The 20,949-nt window shown below is 40.6% G+C and overlaps 1 protein-coding gene across 1 annotated transcript in view; it reads right to left on the reverse strand.

Moving 5' to 3' along the window:
* The window catches only part of LOC139720818 (transformation/transcription domain-associated protein-like), a 38,720-nt gene extending 18,023 nt beyond the window's left edge, over positions 1–20,697 (reverse strand). Inside the window, exons 1-13 of the mRNA XM_071632155.1 lie at positions 20,688–20,697; positions 17,891–18,145; positions 17,063–17,382; positions 16,274–16,373; positions 14,971–15,271; positions 14,012–14,213; positions 13,732–13,839; positions 12,017–12,133; positions 11,026–11,241; positions 10,338–10,479; positions 9,606–9,802; positions 9,036–9,183; positions 7,404–7,539 (exon numbers count right to left, since the gene is read on the reverse strand). Coding sequence (XP_071488256.1) covers positions 7,430–7,539; positions 9,036–9,183; positions 9,606–9,802; positions 10,338–10,479; positions 11,026–11,241; positions 12,017–12,133; positions 13,732–13,839; positions 14,012–14,213; positions 14,971–15,271; positions 16,274–16,373; positions 17,063–17,382; positions 17,891–18,145; positions 20,688–20,697 — 2,226 coding nt within the window. The 3' untranslated portion in view covers positions 7,404–7,429. The remainder of the gene's footprint in view (positions 1–7,403; positions 7,540–9,035; positions 9,184–9,605; positions 9,803–10,337; positions 10,480–11,025; positions 11,242–12,016; positions 12,134–13,731; positions 13,840–14,011; positions 14,214–14,970; positions 15,272–16,273; positions 16,374–17,062; positions 17,383–17,890; positions 18,146–20,687) is intronic.
* Between the last annotated feature and the right edge of the window lie 252 nt (positions 20,698–20,949).

Consider the following 20,949-nt stretch of genomic DNA (forward strand, 5'->3'; position numbering starts at 1 on the left):
TAGATAGTGAGATAATTCATTAACTCAATATTGTGGTATGCGAGTTCAAAATAAACAAGATATACAAAAAGAAATAAAAACAATGTATGCGCAGAAAGGCAAAAGATATAGCAGTTTGACAAAATGTAAACTCATTCCACAATACAAAATTTGGTAACAGTAACATATTGCAAGTACATACGCGTAGTATAATTATGCACATAGATAAAACACAAACAGAAAGGTTACCGGCATCATCGGCAGTTTGTTTTAAGCACTATTCATTTCAAACATATCTTTCAAAATATTAAACATTCTTTTATATGATTTCACTATCTTCACCAATAAGAATTCATTATCAGTACCTTTGGGTGTTTGAAAAATATTTATTGCTGAGGATGGCGCGAATCTTGAGAAAAGTATTAGAAGTCTAAGGTTCCATGATAGAACTTGACGTGATATTGATCTGCATGAGATATCTTCTGAAGATAGTGACAACAACAACAACAACAATAATAACAATGATAATAATAAAATAACAATGATAATGACATGGCATTGCAATGGCTCAACTTAATTTAGAAGCGTCTAGCTCCCCATAAACCATGAAATTTGCGTTCCTCAATATATGAACGCCAGATATCTTATTTTTTCAACAAAATTTCAAATAAAAAGACTCAATTTCAGATAGTTTTGCGAATCCCCTACCGCACCAACTATCCGTCAAAACCGGTAAGAAGGTATAATGTTGTAACTTTATTTCATCTCTGGCTCTCTTTACCTGCGCATGCCATTGTCCTATTTGTGCGCACGCCAGAGAATGAGCGCTTGTTAAAACGCGCAGAGTTAAGCAAGGCGCATTTGCCCAAGGGAGCAATCTTATTGGTTGAAATGTCTTAGATGCTACTTCTAACGATATTTCCTATTGGATATGATTATTGCGATGGGCGTGGTTATCATGACTTACAACACCGTTAAAACAGTTTTCAGAATACCGATTTACAACTGTTTTAGCGGTGTTGTAACTCACAGACTTACAACACAAGTTACAACACAAGTTACAACAGAGATAAAACGGTGTTCAGAATACCACCCCTGAATATACTGCAAGAGCTGTTATTCCAGACCAAAATGACCCCAATGTCTTTATCATTTGTCTCCCCTATCAGTGTTAGCTCCAATGTGATTCTCCAAAAAAATTGTGTTTAATTAACATTTCAATCCAAACAGGGCTATGCTTGACTTCGTTCCAGCACTTGTGATTTGCAAACATTAAAAGAGAATGGAGTTCCCTGTCTGAGATGGTTCCATGACATTTGCTCCTGCGACAATTGCTCTCATGAAATATCTGCCACTATGCCAAACATAAACTCTACCCACAAATATAACACTAACCCTAATCGTAATTCTCACATCAAACTAAACCTGAAACTCTATCACAACCCTAACCCCAACCCGAAGTCCTTTGAGGAAATAATACTGCAAGAATTGTTGCAGTCCTGAGCAAATGTTGTGTTACCACCTGAGATGTAGTAAAAAACACACACAAACACAAACACACATCTACTGTACCTATCTAGCTATCTATATCTATCTATCTACCAATAATATGAAATATTTATATAGCGCTTTAATAATACAAACAAGTTTCGGGCTATTCAAATGTATCAAAATATATGTGTATAACACATACACATATGATGACATACATGGTATCCCGGGGTACCACAGGAAAATCTGCCATTTTGTTGAATTATTTATCTTTTTAAAAAGGTTGTACCCTGGATTGCCATAAAGTGGAAATTATTTTGGTGCTGGAGCTAGCGGCGCTAGCCACTACACTGCAGTGCACTGAAGCACGTGCTATTGCTAGCACAGCGTGCCATGCATGCATTGTAACATGCAGTGGCATGGGAGTGACTACGCACACGCACACACAGTGCATGCATTTCTCTGCGGCTGTCCCCGAGTGGACGTGAGGTGATGCTACACGACGCAGTAACCCGGGGTACTACGTTACCCCGGGGTAACGCGTGATGCATCATACAAAATTGTATGCCTATTACCCTTCTCATTCCCTTATCAAATTCATTAATCAACTGCTTTGGAAGAAATTTCCCTTCTTACAACAAGAAGAAATAAACATGATGTGTAATTGCTGGGAATCCACAACAGAAATAATACAGTACATTGATAACAAAGTATGCTCACTGAATTTGTTCTGAAAGCTCCAGTGTAACGATATTGAAACAATTAGTGAATAAGAGCTCCTGTTGTGGGGGGGGGGGTGAATGAAGACATTGGAGGATTAGAAGATAAATGCAGTTAGATCAAAGATTTCAGCTGAAAAGCAAATGAAGCATAATACAATTGTACATATCAATATCTGGGAGACTGATACATGTTTGCTTTCCCCCTATTCAACTACTCGCAGAGATTTACAAAAAGCAGGACAACTAAGTGATGATTGCACAAGCACGGGACAAACTCACATCACAGGTCACAGAAGTGTGACTACCCCAAACAATTCAACATATCATGTGTGAAGCTGTTCCATGGTCTTGATGCAATGAACAGAAAAAAAAATGCATAAAAAAGGCAAAAATAGGGAGAAACACAAGGGGATTCTTCCTAAGTGCACACAGCAATGAAACAACAAAAAAAGTTATCTTCAAAATTATGATGACTGCAGTAGAGGAGGCCATAAAATCAGGACAGCTGACTTGACGAGGCATTTTTCTGTTATCTGATGGGGGGAGCATGATGGGGCCATGGGGACAGCCGTCCTGGCAGTAAGCTGAATCCGTCTCCATGGCGACACCATGGAGACGGGCATCTGGTTTCTAATGGGGGCTTTGCAAGTTAGGCAATCTGATGGTTAAGTACCCCTCTTCGCTTTTCCTTTTCTTGTTCAAGCTTTCTAAATATGCTTGCATATATTCTTGGATCCATAAATAGCAGTCCGTGCCGTACAAAAGGAGCAGTTTGTGAAATTTAGAAATATTTCTCAAATTTCTGTGCACAGATCTTTGTGCACTTACTGGTCAAAGTATACACAGCTGTATCATGTCGCAACTAGATTCAATCATAACATTTCATAACTTTCCAAGAGTACCTCTGAATTAGATGTCAGATATGATCAATGTTTTCTTGTACTGTTGGTTTCTTTACAACAACTACTGGACTCTAGTTCAATGTGCACTTCATGATTTCCTGATTGACAACTATAAGGGTGATGTAACACCTACACAACTGTAGAAATATGGCACCAATCAAACATTTGCAACCAAACAGGCAAGTGAAAATGTAAGAACCACAAATATGTGCACAACAGCACCACTTGACCCTTTGTTGTCTGCAAGAGATACTACGACAAAGATTTTCCTCCTGTCATGAGGGACTGCATTTCACATACACTTCTTCCATCAATAACCGTTATGCTCATTACATTTATAAGGAAAAGAAAAATCCCACCCTCATAAAAGCTTTCTTGCACATCTCTTGACAAGCTCTTTGAAAAGTTTTGCAGAACGGTTTCCAAGCCATTGTTACTCCCAAATCACATGTGCTTGTGTGTGTTTACATTCTGTACGGGCATTAAAAAAACCCCTAAAATCAAAACAACAACAACAACAACAACAACAGCAACAACAACAACAACAACAGCAGCAGCAGCAGCAGCAACAACAACAACATCAGCAACAACATCAACAACAGCAACAACATCATCAACAACATCAACAACATCAACAACATCAACAACAACAACAACAACAACAACAAGACCCGCTGGAAACAGGGCTCACGTGACTGCTACTGCATCACAGGAGCAACTGTGGGGCAGAGGACAAGGGACTCTTTCCATATTTTGCAGACAGAAGAACTACAACACTGGGAACCAGTCACTCAGACAGGACGATAAATGATGACTCTCTCGTCAAAATCAACTAAATCATTCCTTCGAATGAATGAAACATTCCCCGCAATTTGTTTCTAACCATTTCACCAAACCAATGGAATTTCCTAACTAGGGCTATGGCTGGAAAATGGCATCCTCAGGACAAAACTTTGGTGACCTTTGAACTTTGTTCAATATCAATCTATTCAGACAAATGTCCATTCATTTCTATTCAAACCTTGCGACCAAATCATTTACACTTTAACATTTCCAGCTGAAGTCAGAACCGGAAAATGATTTTCCAGGAAATGTTCAATGCTTACGATTTCACTTCTTTTTGCCACGACCTTTCACCCCATGTCATTTCTCGCCAGTTAATTTCTGCCATTCCTCACATAGTAATGTACCACTGGACACACTCAAAACTGAAGAAATGGCATAACAATGACAGCTCTAGCAAAAGTGCACTGACCATAGATGGAGTTTGACATTTGATATGGACAGATTTTCATCCAAACTCTTTTAAATTATATTTCACAGACTCAGTGCATCTACAACTCATATAGATTAAATCAAACCACGGGGGTGTTGTTTAAATTGTTTGTTCCATGTTTGCAAGATCTGCTCAAGAATGTGGATACCCACAGGAATGAAGAGACAGACAGACAGACAGACAGACAGACAGACAGACAGAGACAGACAATCCTTAAAACATTTTGTAATGCACCCACTGGGAATGGAAGACCACAAAGAATATTTGTGCAGGCATAGAATCCATCAGATGGCAGGGCATCTCAGTCTAGGCCTCCTTGAGACCTTTTTTCCCTTCTGTATCTACTTTAAACTGGCAGAAGCCATGACGGTTTCAAGCGTACAGAGGATAGGGTGAGGTGGGGGTAGGGTGAGGTTGGGGGGATTGGAGAACATTCTTGATCAGAGAAAGGGGCTCCTTGTTGCTTTAAAGGGTTAATTAGTCAGTACCCATATTTAATGAACACTGATGATTTTCAGCATACCATGAACAATATATATTGTCACATCTTCAACAAATATTCAGGGCTTAGGATGATTGCTTGACCCCCCCCCCCCCCCTCCCCCGGGGAAAAAAAATGCAAATGTTGGAAGCAAAATAAATAAATAAAGAAGAAGAATGTGTGTAATTATCTCAACTTGTAAGAGAGATACAATCAGATCATTTAACATATTTTCAAATATTGTCAAAGAAACTGGATAGTGCATTGCATCTTCTTGTAAGTTGATGTAGAGTCTAATGGAAATGATGAAAGCAGTATTGATTTGTTCTATGTTGTCTGTAAGAATTTTGATTTGTGTCTACACAGTTTTGGGAATGTTCCCTCATAAAATGGTGTCAACATCTGGTAGCTTACAGTTGCAACACTAGTTTCTGCATATCAAACTGCAAGCACGTGGCAACCTTTCAACGTGACTAACTCACTCAACAAAATGCGGAGATAGTTTACATTTAAAAAAAAAAAATAAAATTCATGAAGTTCCCTTTAAATGATTGAAGAGTGATCTTTTCTGAGAGGATTAGGATAAGAAGATTAGAGAAAATTAAATGTCCAGCATTCCGGAAAATTGAAATAAAAGCTTTCGGTCGCTAATCCCCCCTCCTTCCCAAACACATTTTATTGTCTACATTACTTCGTGTCTAATGTTTCGCTTTGTGCTTGCTGTTAATGCACAAATTTACTCTTGGGAACAGGATTATCTTTAATACCCAGGTACTGGCTTTCATTTAAACTCCGCAGCTCTACAAGAGTTTCATTTTGCTCAAAGCCAAATGGGGTTTCACTTGCCAATGAAAGGAGAAAAACAATTTAAAATATCTACCTATCTATCTATCTATCTATCTATCTACCTACCTACCTACCTACCTACCTATCTATCTATCTATCTATCTATCTATCTATCTATCTATCTATCTATCTATCTATCTATCTATCTATCTATCTATCTATCTATCTATAGAACCATTCATTCAATCATTCACTTATTTATTCATTTATACATATAAATACATCTAAATAGGATTGACCAGTAAAGACAAAGTGCACAAAAATGATACCACTTTTAACAGTTTCCATGGACTATAGTGCCCTTCAACCAATCTATATAGGCATCTGGTTTGCTCTTCAGAATATGCTAGCAAGGAGAGAAAGCATCATGCTAGGGGAACTGAACAAGGTGTGAAAGACAAGGGCTTCAGAGAAGAAAAGACAGTCGTGGCTTCCAACGAACTGTAATAATTAAAAGCATTCATGACACAAAATAATTCCTCTCTTATATTCTGAGATCACACACTAAGACCACGACTACCATCATTTTGCCATTGTCATGGCAACTGTCACCAGCATTGTTGGAAGTACAAGATGCATCATTGTCATTGTTGTCGTTTTCATGGGCATCTGCATTATCACCACAATAATGATTGATATCATCAATAACATCACCATCATCATCATCACCGTTACTACCATCACAATCACCAATACCAACACCATAATCACAACCATTATCACCATCTATCACCATTACCAACACTATAATCATCACCATTACCACCACCATAATCACCATAATTGCCACCATTATCACAATCCATCAGCATTACCAACACCATAATCACCATCATCACCACCATCCATCACCATTACCAACACCATAATCACCACCGTCCATCACCATTACCAACACCATCATCACCACCATCCATCACCATTACCAACACCATAATCACCACCGTCCATCACCATTACCAACACCATAATCACCATCATCACCACCATCCATCACCGTTACCAACACCATAATCACCACCATCCATCACCGTTACCAACACCATAATCACCACCATCCATCACCATTACCAATACCATCATCACCACCATTACCACCAACAGAATCATCATCATTATCAGAGTTATCACCACTACGATTACCACTATAATCACAATTATCATTATCGATTATGATTACCACTATCACTATGGCCTCATCAGTCCTGACTCATATTCACACAAAGATTGTTACAAATAGATGTACGAGACATATAGATGTACAATCACTGACAATTCTAGCATACCTTTGTTTTAAAAAAAAGGCTATTCCTGACAACCACAAAGCTCACAAAAGGCTTACCTGATATAACAACTATTTCAAGCAACCAGAATTCAAACAAATGAAATGCTATTCTGCAGGAGCAGCTTGATTGAACAACTCATATTTAAAAGTTCAATGGAAGTTAGAAATATCCATGCAGTGAATAAATTACTTAACCCGCACAGTGGGAAGGCTTGCACCTATACAAGGATTTCTCCCTTTTAAATCATTTCATGTCTTTGATGTGCTGTAAGTGCAACACAGGACTTCAGAAACTTTGTCAGTAGTCAAATGTTTTCACAGTCCATTTACTTCTGGTTTAAACCTTTCAAAATTGCTCCATTATCACAGGCACACACAGTTGTAATCGTCTGCATCAAAATGTGTTGAAAAAGCAGCTCACCTTGATGAGAAAAGACAAGAAAGAGCTCAGAGCCATGGATGCCAGGCGGGGTCCATCCGACACAGATTGTCTGGACTGTTGGCTGCTGCCACGAGGGTGCTAACTTTGCTCTCTCCACCCTCAAACTGGGCCAGGTCTGTTGAGGATATACATGAATTAAATTCAATTTGATTTAATATCCCTTTAAAATGCCATTTAAAACACTTTACTTCAATCTAGCTCAAATTGTATTCAATTGAGCTGGATTATTTAATCTCGCTTTTTTAATTTACTTAATTTATTTAACTGAGCTAGATTATTTAATCTAGCTGTTCAATTGAGCTAGATTATCATTCGTTTCCATCATATTCAATTGAATTTAAGTCAATATAGGGTAAATCAGTTCAATGCAGTTCAATTCAATTCTATTTCATTCTGTTCAATGTAGAGGAATTCAATTCAATTCAAATATATTTCTATTCTAACACAAAGAATGAATGGAATACTAATTCTCTGTGAAAGTCCACACTACTTGGGAGACAATGTAAATTACTAAAAAAAATGTATTCCAACTGAACATTCTCAATATTGGTTAATATTCTTGCTCTTTTATATCTTCTTTGTAGAACTTCAAGAGGCATAGAAAAAAAAATAAACAGTGGGATATTCATCAGCAACAAAGAAGTATGATACATGATTTAAGTAGGTCTAACTGCAGCTGTTCCAATTTCTCTGATTATCAGAATATGGTATATTCAGTTACATATGCAATATGGATTTTCATGCACTATTTGACTGTCTAAAAATAGTCAAGCAAAGCATTTGCATACTTGTGAAGAGGTGCAATACAATACTTGGCAAGAGAGAAAATGTTGAGGTAGGGCAAGAAACCTTGCCCAAACTTGCACTGTCTGTTAAAACACTGAATAAAGCCCGCCGCACACTACGCGATTTTGCCCCGATTCACCGGTCTTAAGACCTTAAGACTAGAAGTGTGACGTCACAGTCTTGCCAGTTTCCAGTCGTACGACTGGGTCTTAGCGCCATTCGTAGAGATTTGACATGTTGAATTTCTACGACTGGTCGTGGGCTTTCAGCCATTCACAATGCAGTAAAATGCAAGCGCACGCAGTGCGCACGCTTTACAGTCGGGTCGTATAGTGTGCGGTGTCCGGTCGTACGACTGGTCTTAATACCTAGCTTGGCTTAAGACTTTAAGACCAGTCTGATCGTGTAGTGTGCGGTGGCCTTAAGTACAACGTACATAAGCAATTACATCTTTGCAAATGAACTCCCTTGTCAGAGAGGTGGCTTTTCACACACACACGCACAATTTGCTCACATACATACACTTAATTTGTCAGCATAGGAGAAATACACTCCTCTCATCCAGAGCACTAATCTTACAGTCACCCAACAAAGGATCTATAAATCTAGTGTTGACACCCCTCCCCCAAAAAATAAAAAACAAACCCCACAACAAACCAACCAAACAAACAAAAAACACACACAAGAACACAAAAGCTGCTTAATGTATGCAGGCTGCGGAAAGGTGGGATTTCAGATGTACAGCTCGTATACACACAAGCCTACAACAAGAGAAATGCATGGAACTGTAGAAACTCAAAGCGAGTCATGTTGAGGTGAACTCACTCTGCAGCCTGGTCATGATTGCATTGATCGCCTTGGTGACGAGCGTGATGAGAAGCTCGCTGTCTGACTGAGACGACTGCGCAGTTGTGGCAGATGAAGAGGAGGATGAAGTGGATGATGATGAGTTGGAAGATGGATCATCTTGTTTCTGGGAGAAAAAAAAAAGGAAAAAAAGGAGATTTTGAGACATTACTGAGCATAATCACATGAACACAACAATCTAATCAACAGTGAGTGAAAGTTTTAGTCCTTGAGACACAATCTATTTGTAATTCCAGAACCATGAAGATTAACTGAAATGTAATATTACATAGTACACTCATACTCGGGTTAGATCTGAGTATGTACGCCAATGACGTTTATGATGGTTACTACTAAAACACTGGTTAATCAGACTGAGAGTGTATCCATGTTGATACAGGGCAATTTGCTAACAAGTTGCAATGAAAGCAACTCAATGCACGAATCATTGATCTGAACAAATTGCATCAGCTTGGCACATTGCGCCATACAAACAGGAAGAAGACGATGATGAAGAAGAAAAAGAAGGAGACTCATCTTCACCTTTACCTTCTTGTGCCAGGCAATCATCTCATCCCTGAGGACAGCCTTGAGGATGGCTGGTAGCTGGAAGGAGGGCTGGACCAGGCACCGAGCGATGGAGATCATGCAGGCGTTCAGCATCCCGCTCACTCCCACCGTGGTCAGGAACTCGGCAATGTTGGGTGTCAGCCGGAATGGGACTGGCCGATTGGCGTCCAGCTCCCCTATTAAAAGACAGAGAGAAAGAGACAAGAGAGTGAAAACATCATTATGAGGCATGAATGTCTTACAGTGGCCTACCATAGGGAGACACCTAAGACATGTAATATGTGATGGCAAAGTCTTTTTTATGGTTAGTTTTGAAGAAGCAAATGGTTCCCCTTCCCCAACCCCCCTTTTCTGCCCCCCCCCCCCCAGTGTTTTTTTTTTTTTTTTTCACATATTTTATGAAGTTCAGTGTGAGAGTGTAGGAGTTTGTGTATGTGTGTGTGTGCATACATTTTGCAATAGATGATGAGCTCTGGTGGTAAATAAGGAAAGTCTGATTATTCTCACATCAAATTATATCAGAAGCATACACAAGCATAACATCTCCAATTTTCACAGCAATGTTCAAATTCATTTTGTTGGATTTTGTGTGTGTGTGTTTGTGCAATTTAAAAAAAAAAAAAGCTACGAATGCCAGGCACCAAGTGCTGTGATAGCTTACTAGACCTTTAATAGTGTTATAGTATTCAAACACTGAATGGTGAGACTTACCACTCGTGTCGTCGATGTCGAAGCGGAGGTAGAAGACAGATAGCAGGCCTGAGTTGCGCTCGATCTGGATGATCTCTGGGTTGAGGCGGGTCAGATGGAGAACAAACTCAGCCAGACCAAGGAGGGCTAGCTGACCGGTCATCTGGGCGGGTCAGACAGACAAATATAGAGTTGGAGATGGACAAGCGTATGTGTTTGAATTCAAGATAAAGCTCCCTTACTTTGTAAATTTTGCAGTCTGTGAAAGCTGTCTTGGAGTTTTCTGGAGTTTTCTGTAAACTTCTACCAAGTTCACACCAACAAATCTTTTCATTGATTAAAAGCATGGTATACAAAGCATGCTAAATGTCGTAATAACAAATGACAAAGTGACAATATATAAATGAGAGAGTGTGCAGTGTTTAGATATATTCATTTTGTTTATTGACAGGAAAGCGAGCTGGAAAATTATACATAAGTGCCTTCGTGAAACAATTCAACCTCAAGACAGTGCTCATATCAGTTGAGAAGATGCGGATTCTATTCTTTTCTTTTTCCATTCAATTTAAACTTTATTACCAACCAACATATCAATTCTTTCAAATCTGATAATTTCAAGAAGACAATGTAAAACCAAATATATTATTATCCATTTGAGAGCTGATGAGATAGCTACAGTAGGTAGGGGGGTGGGGATGCTGGGACTCACCATCTTGCGGAAGGCGAAGTAGTCGGTGGAGGTGGGGAAGGTGTCCAGGGCCCACTCCCTGAGGAGCGTCCTGGGCACCATGTTGGTTTGGACCTCCTTCAGAATGTCCCGCAGCACCTGGTGGCTGGCCTGCGACCCCCGGTGCTGCACCACCGCCAGCCGCTCGTAGTAACGGTTGATGGGCGGGTCCGTCTCCACCTGTTGCTTGGTGCACCACTGCCATGGCAACAACAGCAAGGATGGAGATGAAGAACACCAGGAGAAAAAATGTCAACTCTCACTCTGCACGTATAATGCATTTGTACACTAGAACATCATGCAATGCCCCACTAAAACATGCACGGAAATGAAAAAGTGCCCAGTGCCATCTTTGTAGGGAATGGTGATGGTTGGTGGGATGGGATGCCAGTTTGGACGGAGAGCTGACAGAGAATTTGAAGGGCTGGGGAGGGTGACTTTGGGCTTGCGGCATCACAAACTGCAATGTCTGTATGTTGTGGTACAAGGGAAGCACAATTTTTCTGCAAATCTCAATATGACCTTTGCATGTCTTCCACGGAAATGCCGGTTCATACAACATCTATGTAGCTGCTACCACATTGTAACACTACAAAGTCCCAATAATTATGAATGGAAGTACATTGTACTGGCAAACACTGAGATCATAATCATACATTATGACATCTGGAACCATATCATATATTGCCTTTCAGAAGACAATAGTATGAGGAAGTGCAGTTTCCAGTAATACTTGATATCCACATACATATACCAACGTGCACTGCAGCATTGTATTTCTTTCCCTTTGTGATTATCGACTCAGTGTAACAGTATAACAAAAACAAAATAGCCATAGAGCTCCCATCAAGATAGAGAGTGTGATAGATGGAACATGGTCTTAAATGCTTATGGGACCTCACTATAGCCTGTGCAATGTAGGTGAGATTGACAAGGTGTCATTTGCAGACTGGTTATCCTATCTCAAACATACCTTCTTGTAGATGTCTAGCAGTGACAAGGAGGAGGGGCTGTCTTCCACCAGTCTCATCTGTGGGGACACAGCCACAACCCTGGGCACAGTGAACTGCAGTTGTCTCTTCGCAGTTTCCTGGAGGAAAGGAAAAAATATTAATTTTGTAAACAAACATGATTTCATTTCATTTCCTTCTTACCTGCATGTGTGCCACATTCATACGCCCGATTATTATTTTATATATTTTGCTCATAAGCACAACGCGCACTAACAGATCAACAGTGAGTTGGCTCAGTCGGTAGCGCGTCTGCCTCACGACCACGCGGCCCGGGTTCGAACCCGAGTCTGGACTGAGCAATGTTGTGTGTAAACATACCGTCCCCTCTATAGCAAGAGGCAAAACACTCTGTCCCTCGGATAGGACATAAAATGGAGGTCCCGTGTATGAGAGTTTCACAGCTCATGCACGTAAAAGATCCCGCTTCATTCATTCATCGAAAAGAGCAGGGTGTCTAACCCGGTGAAGTGGTCCCACCCCACATCCAACTGGACCCCATGGAAGACCAGCTTAGTGTAGCTGAATATGGGCTATCCAGCCATCTTCACATATGGAAAATGAACAACAACAACAACAACAACAACATATTGCAATATGCAACAGTACATTGAAAGCGTCACAGCCACACAGCCTTGTCAAAAAATGTACATCGTGGTAATGCTTGCAATTTCCTCTACAACTTTGCAGTACTACATTTCTAGCATAAATGTTTCTATAAACTGTTTCATGGCTCTGGAAAACATTCTGTTTTCCAAAAGCACTCATGCATGGCGGTCTGAGAATAATGTGACACAAGAGGGTTTACATCATGGCACACAAAGAGATAATAAATCAGCACGACACAAGAAAATACTACGAATGGTAACATGGACACTGCATAAACCCAAATACAAGATAGTCCCTTTGTATAATGATTAGAAAAAAAAAATACTTAATTTGTCATGTTTGATGTTTCATGGGAAATCACACATGTTCCTTTACTGCTGGACAGATTGTTAACGACTAGATTTGAAGCAAGGAAAAAACCAAGGACAGGCACTTGGAATAAAAAACTGGCGTCTACATAAGTTGAGAACTTGATGCGTTGAAATGTCAAAAGTCACCTGAACACAATTCTAAGGCAGGACTCTATCAAATCAATCAACTAACTATGTCATTGCCACAAACAGACCTGCACTATTTCCCTTGCGATAGCACAGCAGTTGCTAGTGACAACATAATAGCTAAAGTACTGTAAAAGTGGCTATTTTTGCACAAGTAACTTTTTGCGCTTGGCCCGGTAAGATGAATTTTGCATATTTTGGATTCCGCTGAATCAGGATATAAACTACTGGGACATATGGTCTGCAAAAATATCTGTGTACTTTCATTTTCACGCTAGCTTCTGGTTGTGCAAAAAGCGTGAAAATTTCCACTTTTACAGTATGTTGAGTCTGAACAACAAGCGCACTTTACCCTCCTGAGAAGAGATCTTAAAATTTACGGATGAAACTAAACACAATAAAGTGAGGCTACAATGACAGTACTGAGTGAAAATAATGTCACATGACTACTATCAGTGACTAATGACTAACAACTTATATCAGTGACCACTACTCATGACTAGTGACTGATAACAACGAAAAACGGTACAGTGGAGATGTGAGAGAATAGGGCTTGTTTTCTCTTCCCTCACCTTCCTCTTGGCAAGGTAGTGATTCAGCATTCGCAGGACTTGGAGGACACGTTCTTCTCGTCGTGACTCTGCCATACTGGCATCGTTGACCACCAGGTAGGGATAGATCTGGTGGATAAAAGTAGAAGAATGAATAACAAAAGGAGACAAATGATTCACACGCTGGTGTCAAAAATCATTTAACATCTTTCTCTTTTTTTTCTTGATTATATGCTAATTTTTCTTGAAGATGATCAAAGAAAGTCTGGTGGGAGGGAGGACCGAATAGGGTGACACTCACCTTGCCGTTACTGCCCCTTATGTAGAGGCGGCGGGCAGCCGTGTTGTGCTTGTGGGTGATCTCGACGTGGGGCATGAAGCGGGCAATGCGGATAGTGTAGTGGCTGTGCTTCGGCGTCAGGAACTCGCCGGGCAGCTCGACATCGGCCGTTGCCGACGAGAAATGGCTGAGGAAGCGACATCGCTCCTCAATCAGGAAGGACCTGGTGGTCAAGCACAGAGAGAGGGGGATCACATTAACATAGCAGAATCATTTTTCTATCAAGTTTGTCCCCAGGCCATGCAGTCCCAGCAACATGCAGTCAGTCATGCTGATAAATGCTGCCAGTATTCTTACATCTTTTAACATCTTATGTTTTTTCTTTTGATTTCAAGGGTGCTATATTGTATACAGGGGCTTACTGCTATTCAAAGTTTTCTTCACGTTCACTAGTCCTGTAGTGTAAGTGAATGTGCTGCCATAATACAGACCAATTTAATACCTTTCACCATATTACATGTATGTGCTGCAGCGGTGAGCTGTTTGAAGCGCTCACTCAATTGGCGTGACCGTCCATGAAATTCATCTTAGCAAGCCAAGCACTAAGAATTACTCACGAGAAAATCTCTGCTTTATCAGCAGTTGCTTTCACATACAAGTGTCAAACTTGGAGATTGACCCGGAAGCAAACGAGGTTCACGCTAACTCACAAGCTTGTTGATTATTATGTCCACACGGAGTGAAACTACCAGTGGGGACCCCCAGTAGCTCATGGAGAGAGCGTAAACCCTAAGATGTCTTGTGGTTCTACGTAATCATTGACTAAACTTTAAGATTGCTAACTTTCGAGTGCATCCACACGGCACTAAACTACAAGCTAATCATCGAGAGTTAAGTTTTCGACCTAAACTTAAAGTTTAGGAACAGCGTGTGAACGTAACTAGTATGAGAAAATGAGGACAAGAACACCATGGACTCACTTTGGCAGGAGTTTGGTCCTTGTCTCAATGATCTTGATCCACTTCTTCAGCATGGAGATTAGGTTGCGCAGCTTGGTGGCGCCGGGCTGCGTGAAGTCGAAGTCGATCTTGAACTGGTTCTTCAGCTTCTGGAAGATGGGGTCCTGGGCCGTGGCCTGGGCCCGCCGCACCAGGAGCTCCGAGGCGGCGGTCGACAGCGTCTGCGTCACGCTGCTCACGTTCTCAATGCCCACACCGCCGAAGGTGTTGACCAACTTCTTGACGAAGCTCAGTGTGTGCGGGGTGACCTTGGCTTCCACGACTGTCAGTACAAAATACAACACACAAACACACACACACACGAGGAGGAAAGTGAAGATGGCAAATAAGTCGCTGTCCGCAAGTACCTCTTCAGTGTGTGTAAAATTAAAGGTACTATTTACCATTGGGAGCAGTGATTTAAAAAATGTTCGAGTTATCACATTTGATGCATATGTGTAGGTCAGTTGTATCACAAACATCCTACCATATAAGAATTTCGCAGTAAAGCCTAAAATATAAGGAGTTATGACTATTTTTCTCAATAAACCATAAGTGTAGACGGTTTAGTCTAGAAACAATCTTATTATAACTATTGTTCACATTTTGCATATTTAACAACACTTAACATTGATTCTAATGATTAACATTTTCACATTTCTATCCTTAACTCACATTTTATAACTACTTTGAAGCATTAAAGCTGGATTTTTGTTTCCTCTGCAAATGGTAAATAATGTCTTTAATGGTTACAAGGCCCTCTGCAAGAGCAGTGAAATAATATAAAGGCTACACCAGGTATATACAAGTATGCCCATATCGTCGGCCTCATGCCAAAAGGGCCCTAACACTGTACAAAGTCTATGGTGTTAAGGCCCTTTTGGCATGAGGCCGACGATATCATCATATTGTCACCTTACTTGGAGAACACTGGAAACTTGTACTGCATATGCACATGCAGTGTGGCATTGAAAATTCACTGTGTGTTCTGCCTGGCTCCATGTATAAAGTTGAATTTGATTCTTGCTGTGACACAAATCAATCATCTGAGGTCCACTTTCTACACTCTGAGCTGAAAATTCCCATCAAATATCACTGTGGCGGACTGCTCTTACGCTTTTTCTTTTTCCCGACACATTCACATTTTTAAAGTTTTCATAGTCAAGTCCTGTATGCCTCTATGCCTCTTATGGCTACAATCCTTTTCTAATGTCTCAACTTTGTTGGCGAGCTGTTGCGGCTGTCGTCACTAAACTCTACGGTGTGCGGTTCTCTCTCATCTTACCTGCCCCCCTGTTCTCAAAGGCGACAGCTTGACACTTGGCCAGGGCCAGCCGCAGGTGGCGGAGTACCTCCTCGTACCAGTTCTCCCTGAACCAAACCATCTGGAGATTGAAAGACAGATTGCAGTGTAAATGGATGAGGTAGGGATGTGTAATGCATGAAGGGGAATAAAAATAGAAGATATATTTGTTCCTCCTGAAGTTATATCAAATCAGTTACAAATAATAATAATAAATCAATACATAATGAAGAATAATAAGTACAATTTTATGAATCAAATTAAAAACATTGGTTTTGATCGCATTATACAGTTCCAGTACGATGTCCCCAACACACAATGATATAGCACATATATATCTCATGTTACAAAAAAGAATTCTAACTGAAATTCAATCATGCTTTGATTCAACACCTTTTCAGCTTCAGGACATCATTATGCATTTTGAAATCACAATGCTCTCTATTGTCAAATAACTCACATCATTCATAAGCCATATATTCAACGAGTTTAATTTGTTGCGAATCAGGACTTTCGGACAATTTTGCAAAGGGGTTGAATTTGCGATCGTAGGGGACCGTAGGGGACCATAAAGAACAGAAAAATACACACATGCATGTTGCATCTTTGTCAGGTCTAGCATTCATATCTTTGTGTCTTGTTAAATTCGCAATCAGCATCTAACTTGCGAAATTTGCGAAAATGAATACCTCGCAAAATAAACAGCGTATACAATATGCAGTCTCTGTCGATTGAAAGAGTTTAGTATGATTTTGCTGCAGGCAATCATACCTGGTCCACGATGCCCTCCAGCGATGAGAGGAGGATCGGGTGGAGGTCCCGCTGCACCCCCATGATTTTGGAGCACCTGACCATCGGGACCGAGGCGCGGATGGGGCCGGGGTTGTTGCTGACGCTGCTCCCCAGGCCTGGAGCCGGAGTGGCCGTGGTGGAGGTGGTGGAGGTTGTGGTGGTTGTGGCTGACGTGCCATTAGTGGTGGCAGCAGTGGTGGTGGAGGATGTAGTTGCAGGTGTTGCCGTGGTTACAGCAGATGTGGTGGTACTGCTCTTGGCATCTACAATGAGAAACGTTATAGAGATTACTGGTGCCTCTTTCATACAGATGAAAGGGATCAGGGGGGTATTTCATGAAGCATTTTGGTCAGTTAGTTTATCGGACAAATTTGCTCTCGGCTAATCAGATGCAACAAATTTCAGTAGCTTGTAACAGTTTGTCAAAAAAAAAAAATCTGGCAAAACCCTTCATGAAATGCCCCCAAGAACCATCACTGGCTATGAGTAGAGGCTTGGTAGTCTATCGGATACAATACCTGCCTAGCTATCAGGAGGACATGTGTTTAAATCCAACCCAAGTATGCATGCCTCTGATATTTATTGTGGTTATTACTCAAACACTGAATAATCTGTCTTTATTTACATTGATAAAGGGCAATTTGCTAATCAGTTGCAATAGAAACTTGATGCAAGAATCACTAATTTTAAGTTTACATATTAACATCACATTAAAGATATGCCCAAGATTTAATCCATCCTCAAGACGAGGTTTAATCACTTCAACTGTGATGCTATCATCATCTCTCCCACAGTGACATCACTTACCACCAGCAGCTGAGGTGGTGGCAGTTGTCGTGGCAACGGTGCTCCCGTTTCCTTCCGTCTTGATCTCATCCTTGCTGGTGGCCGGCTGACCGGTGCCAACGGTGTTGCCGGATGCGGCTGGCTTTGCCGACGTGGTAGATGCCTCGCTGGTGGTGGGCGTGGGAGGTTCTGATGCTGTCGCAGCAGCGGCCTTGGCAGCCAGGGAGGTGGACGAGAGGCGACGCAGATGGGCGATGGATGCATCCCCACTCTTAACTGTAACAAGAGAGCAAGAGAGTAAACATAGAAAACTGTATCACTCATACATTCAACACTTCCAAGAACACCTTTTTTTCTTTTAAGATTGACTCATCCTAAATCACATGATAAATAAAGAGCATTTACTACTTGAAGAGCAACTTTATTTCTAAATGCCATTTGCTATAACTCTATAACAGAAAAAAATCATTCTTATTTCTCCAAAAACACATCTCAATATCAAATTTAGCACTCATTGACTTTGATCAGTCTCACAAACACACACACATGCACAGACACACACAGAAATACAGCAAAAAGGAAATGTATGCAACCATCTTCAGTCGGCAAGTTGCCTTGGAATGACAATTGTCACGCTAATAATTAGAATTCAGCTTCCTGAATGGCTGTTGATGCGAGGTAATACAGGTATTCGAGCTCTTTATGCAAGCCAACCCCCCCCCCCCCCCCCCCCCATGATGTCAGAGGTACCAAGTCACATTTACTGAGATTACCCCATTATGTGCTATTAAAGTGCTTTTTAGGACAATCCTGTACATAAGAGTGATTGTAAATGAGTGAGTTAAAGGTGCTCCCAGAAATACTAAGATGTAGTGATTTACAAACAGCCCTTTACGATGAACATCACCTATGCGTAGATGTATTCTACAGGTTATGGTTACATTGAAATGTGTGACTGATTGGCTATCATGCCTTTAGTACCTTATATTATTATTATTATTAGTAGTAGTAGTAGTAGAAGTAGTAGTAGTAGTAGTAGTAGTACTAGTAGTAATAGTAGTAATAGTAGTAGTAGTAGTAGTAGTAGACCCCGTTTACAGTGCGAGGCTCGGCCGTGGCTTGGCCGCGGCCGAGCCCAGCCCCGCTTCAGTGTAAATGCGCAAAAGGCCAAATGCGAGGCAAAAATTGGCCTCGCATTTGGCCTCGCTCTGGAGGTGGTCTTGGCTGCGGCCGAGCCCGGCCTTTCCTCAGTGTAAACGCAAACTGGGCCAAATGCGCGGCCAGTTTAGTCTGGCTTCCAAACCCTCTGCCTGTACTATTTTGCTGTTCAGGATATTAACCCCCTCAACATCGAAACCTAGTATAGTATAAGGTGGTTTTGTCCTACAAAGGATTTTTTCTTTCGGCAAAGGCCTTTGCCCGAACGTCGACTTCGTCGCCACAGAATTAATTTGGCAAAGGGTCTGAAAACCAGACAATACCAAATTGTGTATGTTTACAAGCAGAGCGCCACTACGACAAAATATTGAAAGGTTTGAATCAAAAGCGCGGCCGAGCCCAGCAGTGTAAACGGACAAAATTGCGAGGCTCGGCCGCGCAGTTGAGGCCGGGCTGTAAACGGGGTCGTAGTATTACTACTACTACTACTACTACCAAAGAGGTTTTATACATGGAGTTCCAACCAATTATTCAAACAGTCGTCAGATTTCTATTGATGTACAAAAGAATTCCACAGGTGCACTTGTGCCTTTGATGATCGATGTTGGACGCCACCGTCTTGCTGAGCAATCTGAAGATTCATTTTGAACGTTATCATAATGTTGGCCATATTTTGCTTTATTCACTTATTAAATGAAATTAAATTTCACTTAATGATAAAGCATGTAAAACAAAAGTCAATTCCGTCCAGAAATTTGCGCAAAAGTGTAAATCAGAGCTGTATCATGTGAAAATGTTTAAAACTGTAACATCCTGGAAAGCTGGTTTTATCACTTTTCCACTTCATTTGCACAAATGAAACTAATATGGAATAATCTTCAAGTATAATTCTTTATTGATAGATATATCAGATTAGTGCCCGGGTATGCCCAGTCGAGTAACTTTCATCTTTATTTCAGAATTTTTTGCTCAATTTCTATTCGTGCATCCTCGTGTCTGTACCACCTACCTTTTATAAGAAGGGATAGCGAAAAGTAATTACCATCACAAAGACATATCTTCCTTTGAAAGTGGCTGGTGATTATGCATGTTTGGCACACTGCTGTTACTCCATCTCTAGAACCTCCTTGCTACTACTGCTACCACTACTACTACTACTACTACTATTACTACTACTACTACTCTACTACTACTACTACTACTATACTACATGTACCACAACTACTACTACTACTACTACTACTACTACTACTACTCCTCCTCCTACTACTACTACTACTACTACTACTACTACTACTACTACTACTACTACTTATTGAAACATTGATCTGTGATAGCTAGGAATACATTGTACTGGGTGCAAAAGGCCCATGTAGGACAGTATCTTCAGTGATGTGGAGCACTTGAGTGCATAGTGTTATCTGAGAGAGAGTAAGGGTGGATATTGCGTCAGATTTTGGCGAGCTTTGTAATATCAATATCAATGCCACCCTCATGAGTTTCTTTCCTGTACACAGTTGAAAATTACTGCCGGCTTTGTCAACTTCTGTCTGAAAAAAAAAACTCCTCAAAATTAGATATGCACTTGCAAAATTTTTATCACTTTTATATGGAGCATATGGAAACTGAATATCAGCGTAAAAGCCTATACTGCGCACACCAACAAACATTCTTGAACACACACAGAAGCACAGAAATGAACAGTGCTAGAAGGGCATGATTACGAGCATGAATGGATCTGACTGAAAATATCTCAACATACTGTGGAGATTACATTTCTGCTCTGGCTATTCTCTTGCTCTCAATGTCTTTGTATGGATTTTTATCATAGTTAATTCTCATATTTCTGTGGCTTTTGTCTTTGTTATGTTTTCATATTTTTATGGCTTTTATCATAGTTATTAATATATTCTCATATTTGT

The sequence above is a fragment of the Diadema antillarum genome, unplaced genomic scaffold, assembly GCF_040938485.1.
Source record: "Diadema antillarum isolate AM-2024a unplaced genomic scaffold, OU_Dant_1.0 scf00000134, whole genome shotgun sequence".
Lineage (NCBI taxonomy): Eukaryota > Metazoa > Echinodermata > Echinoidea > Diadematoida > Diadematidae > Diadema > Diadema antillarum.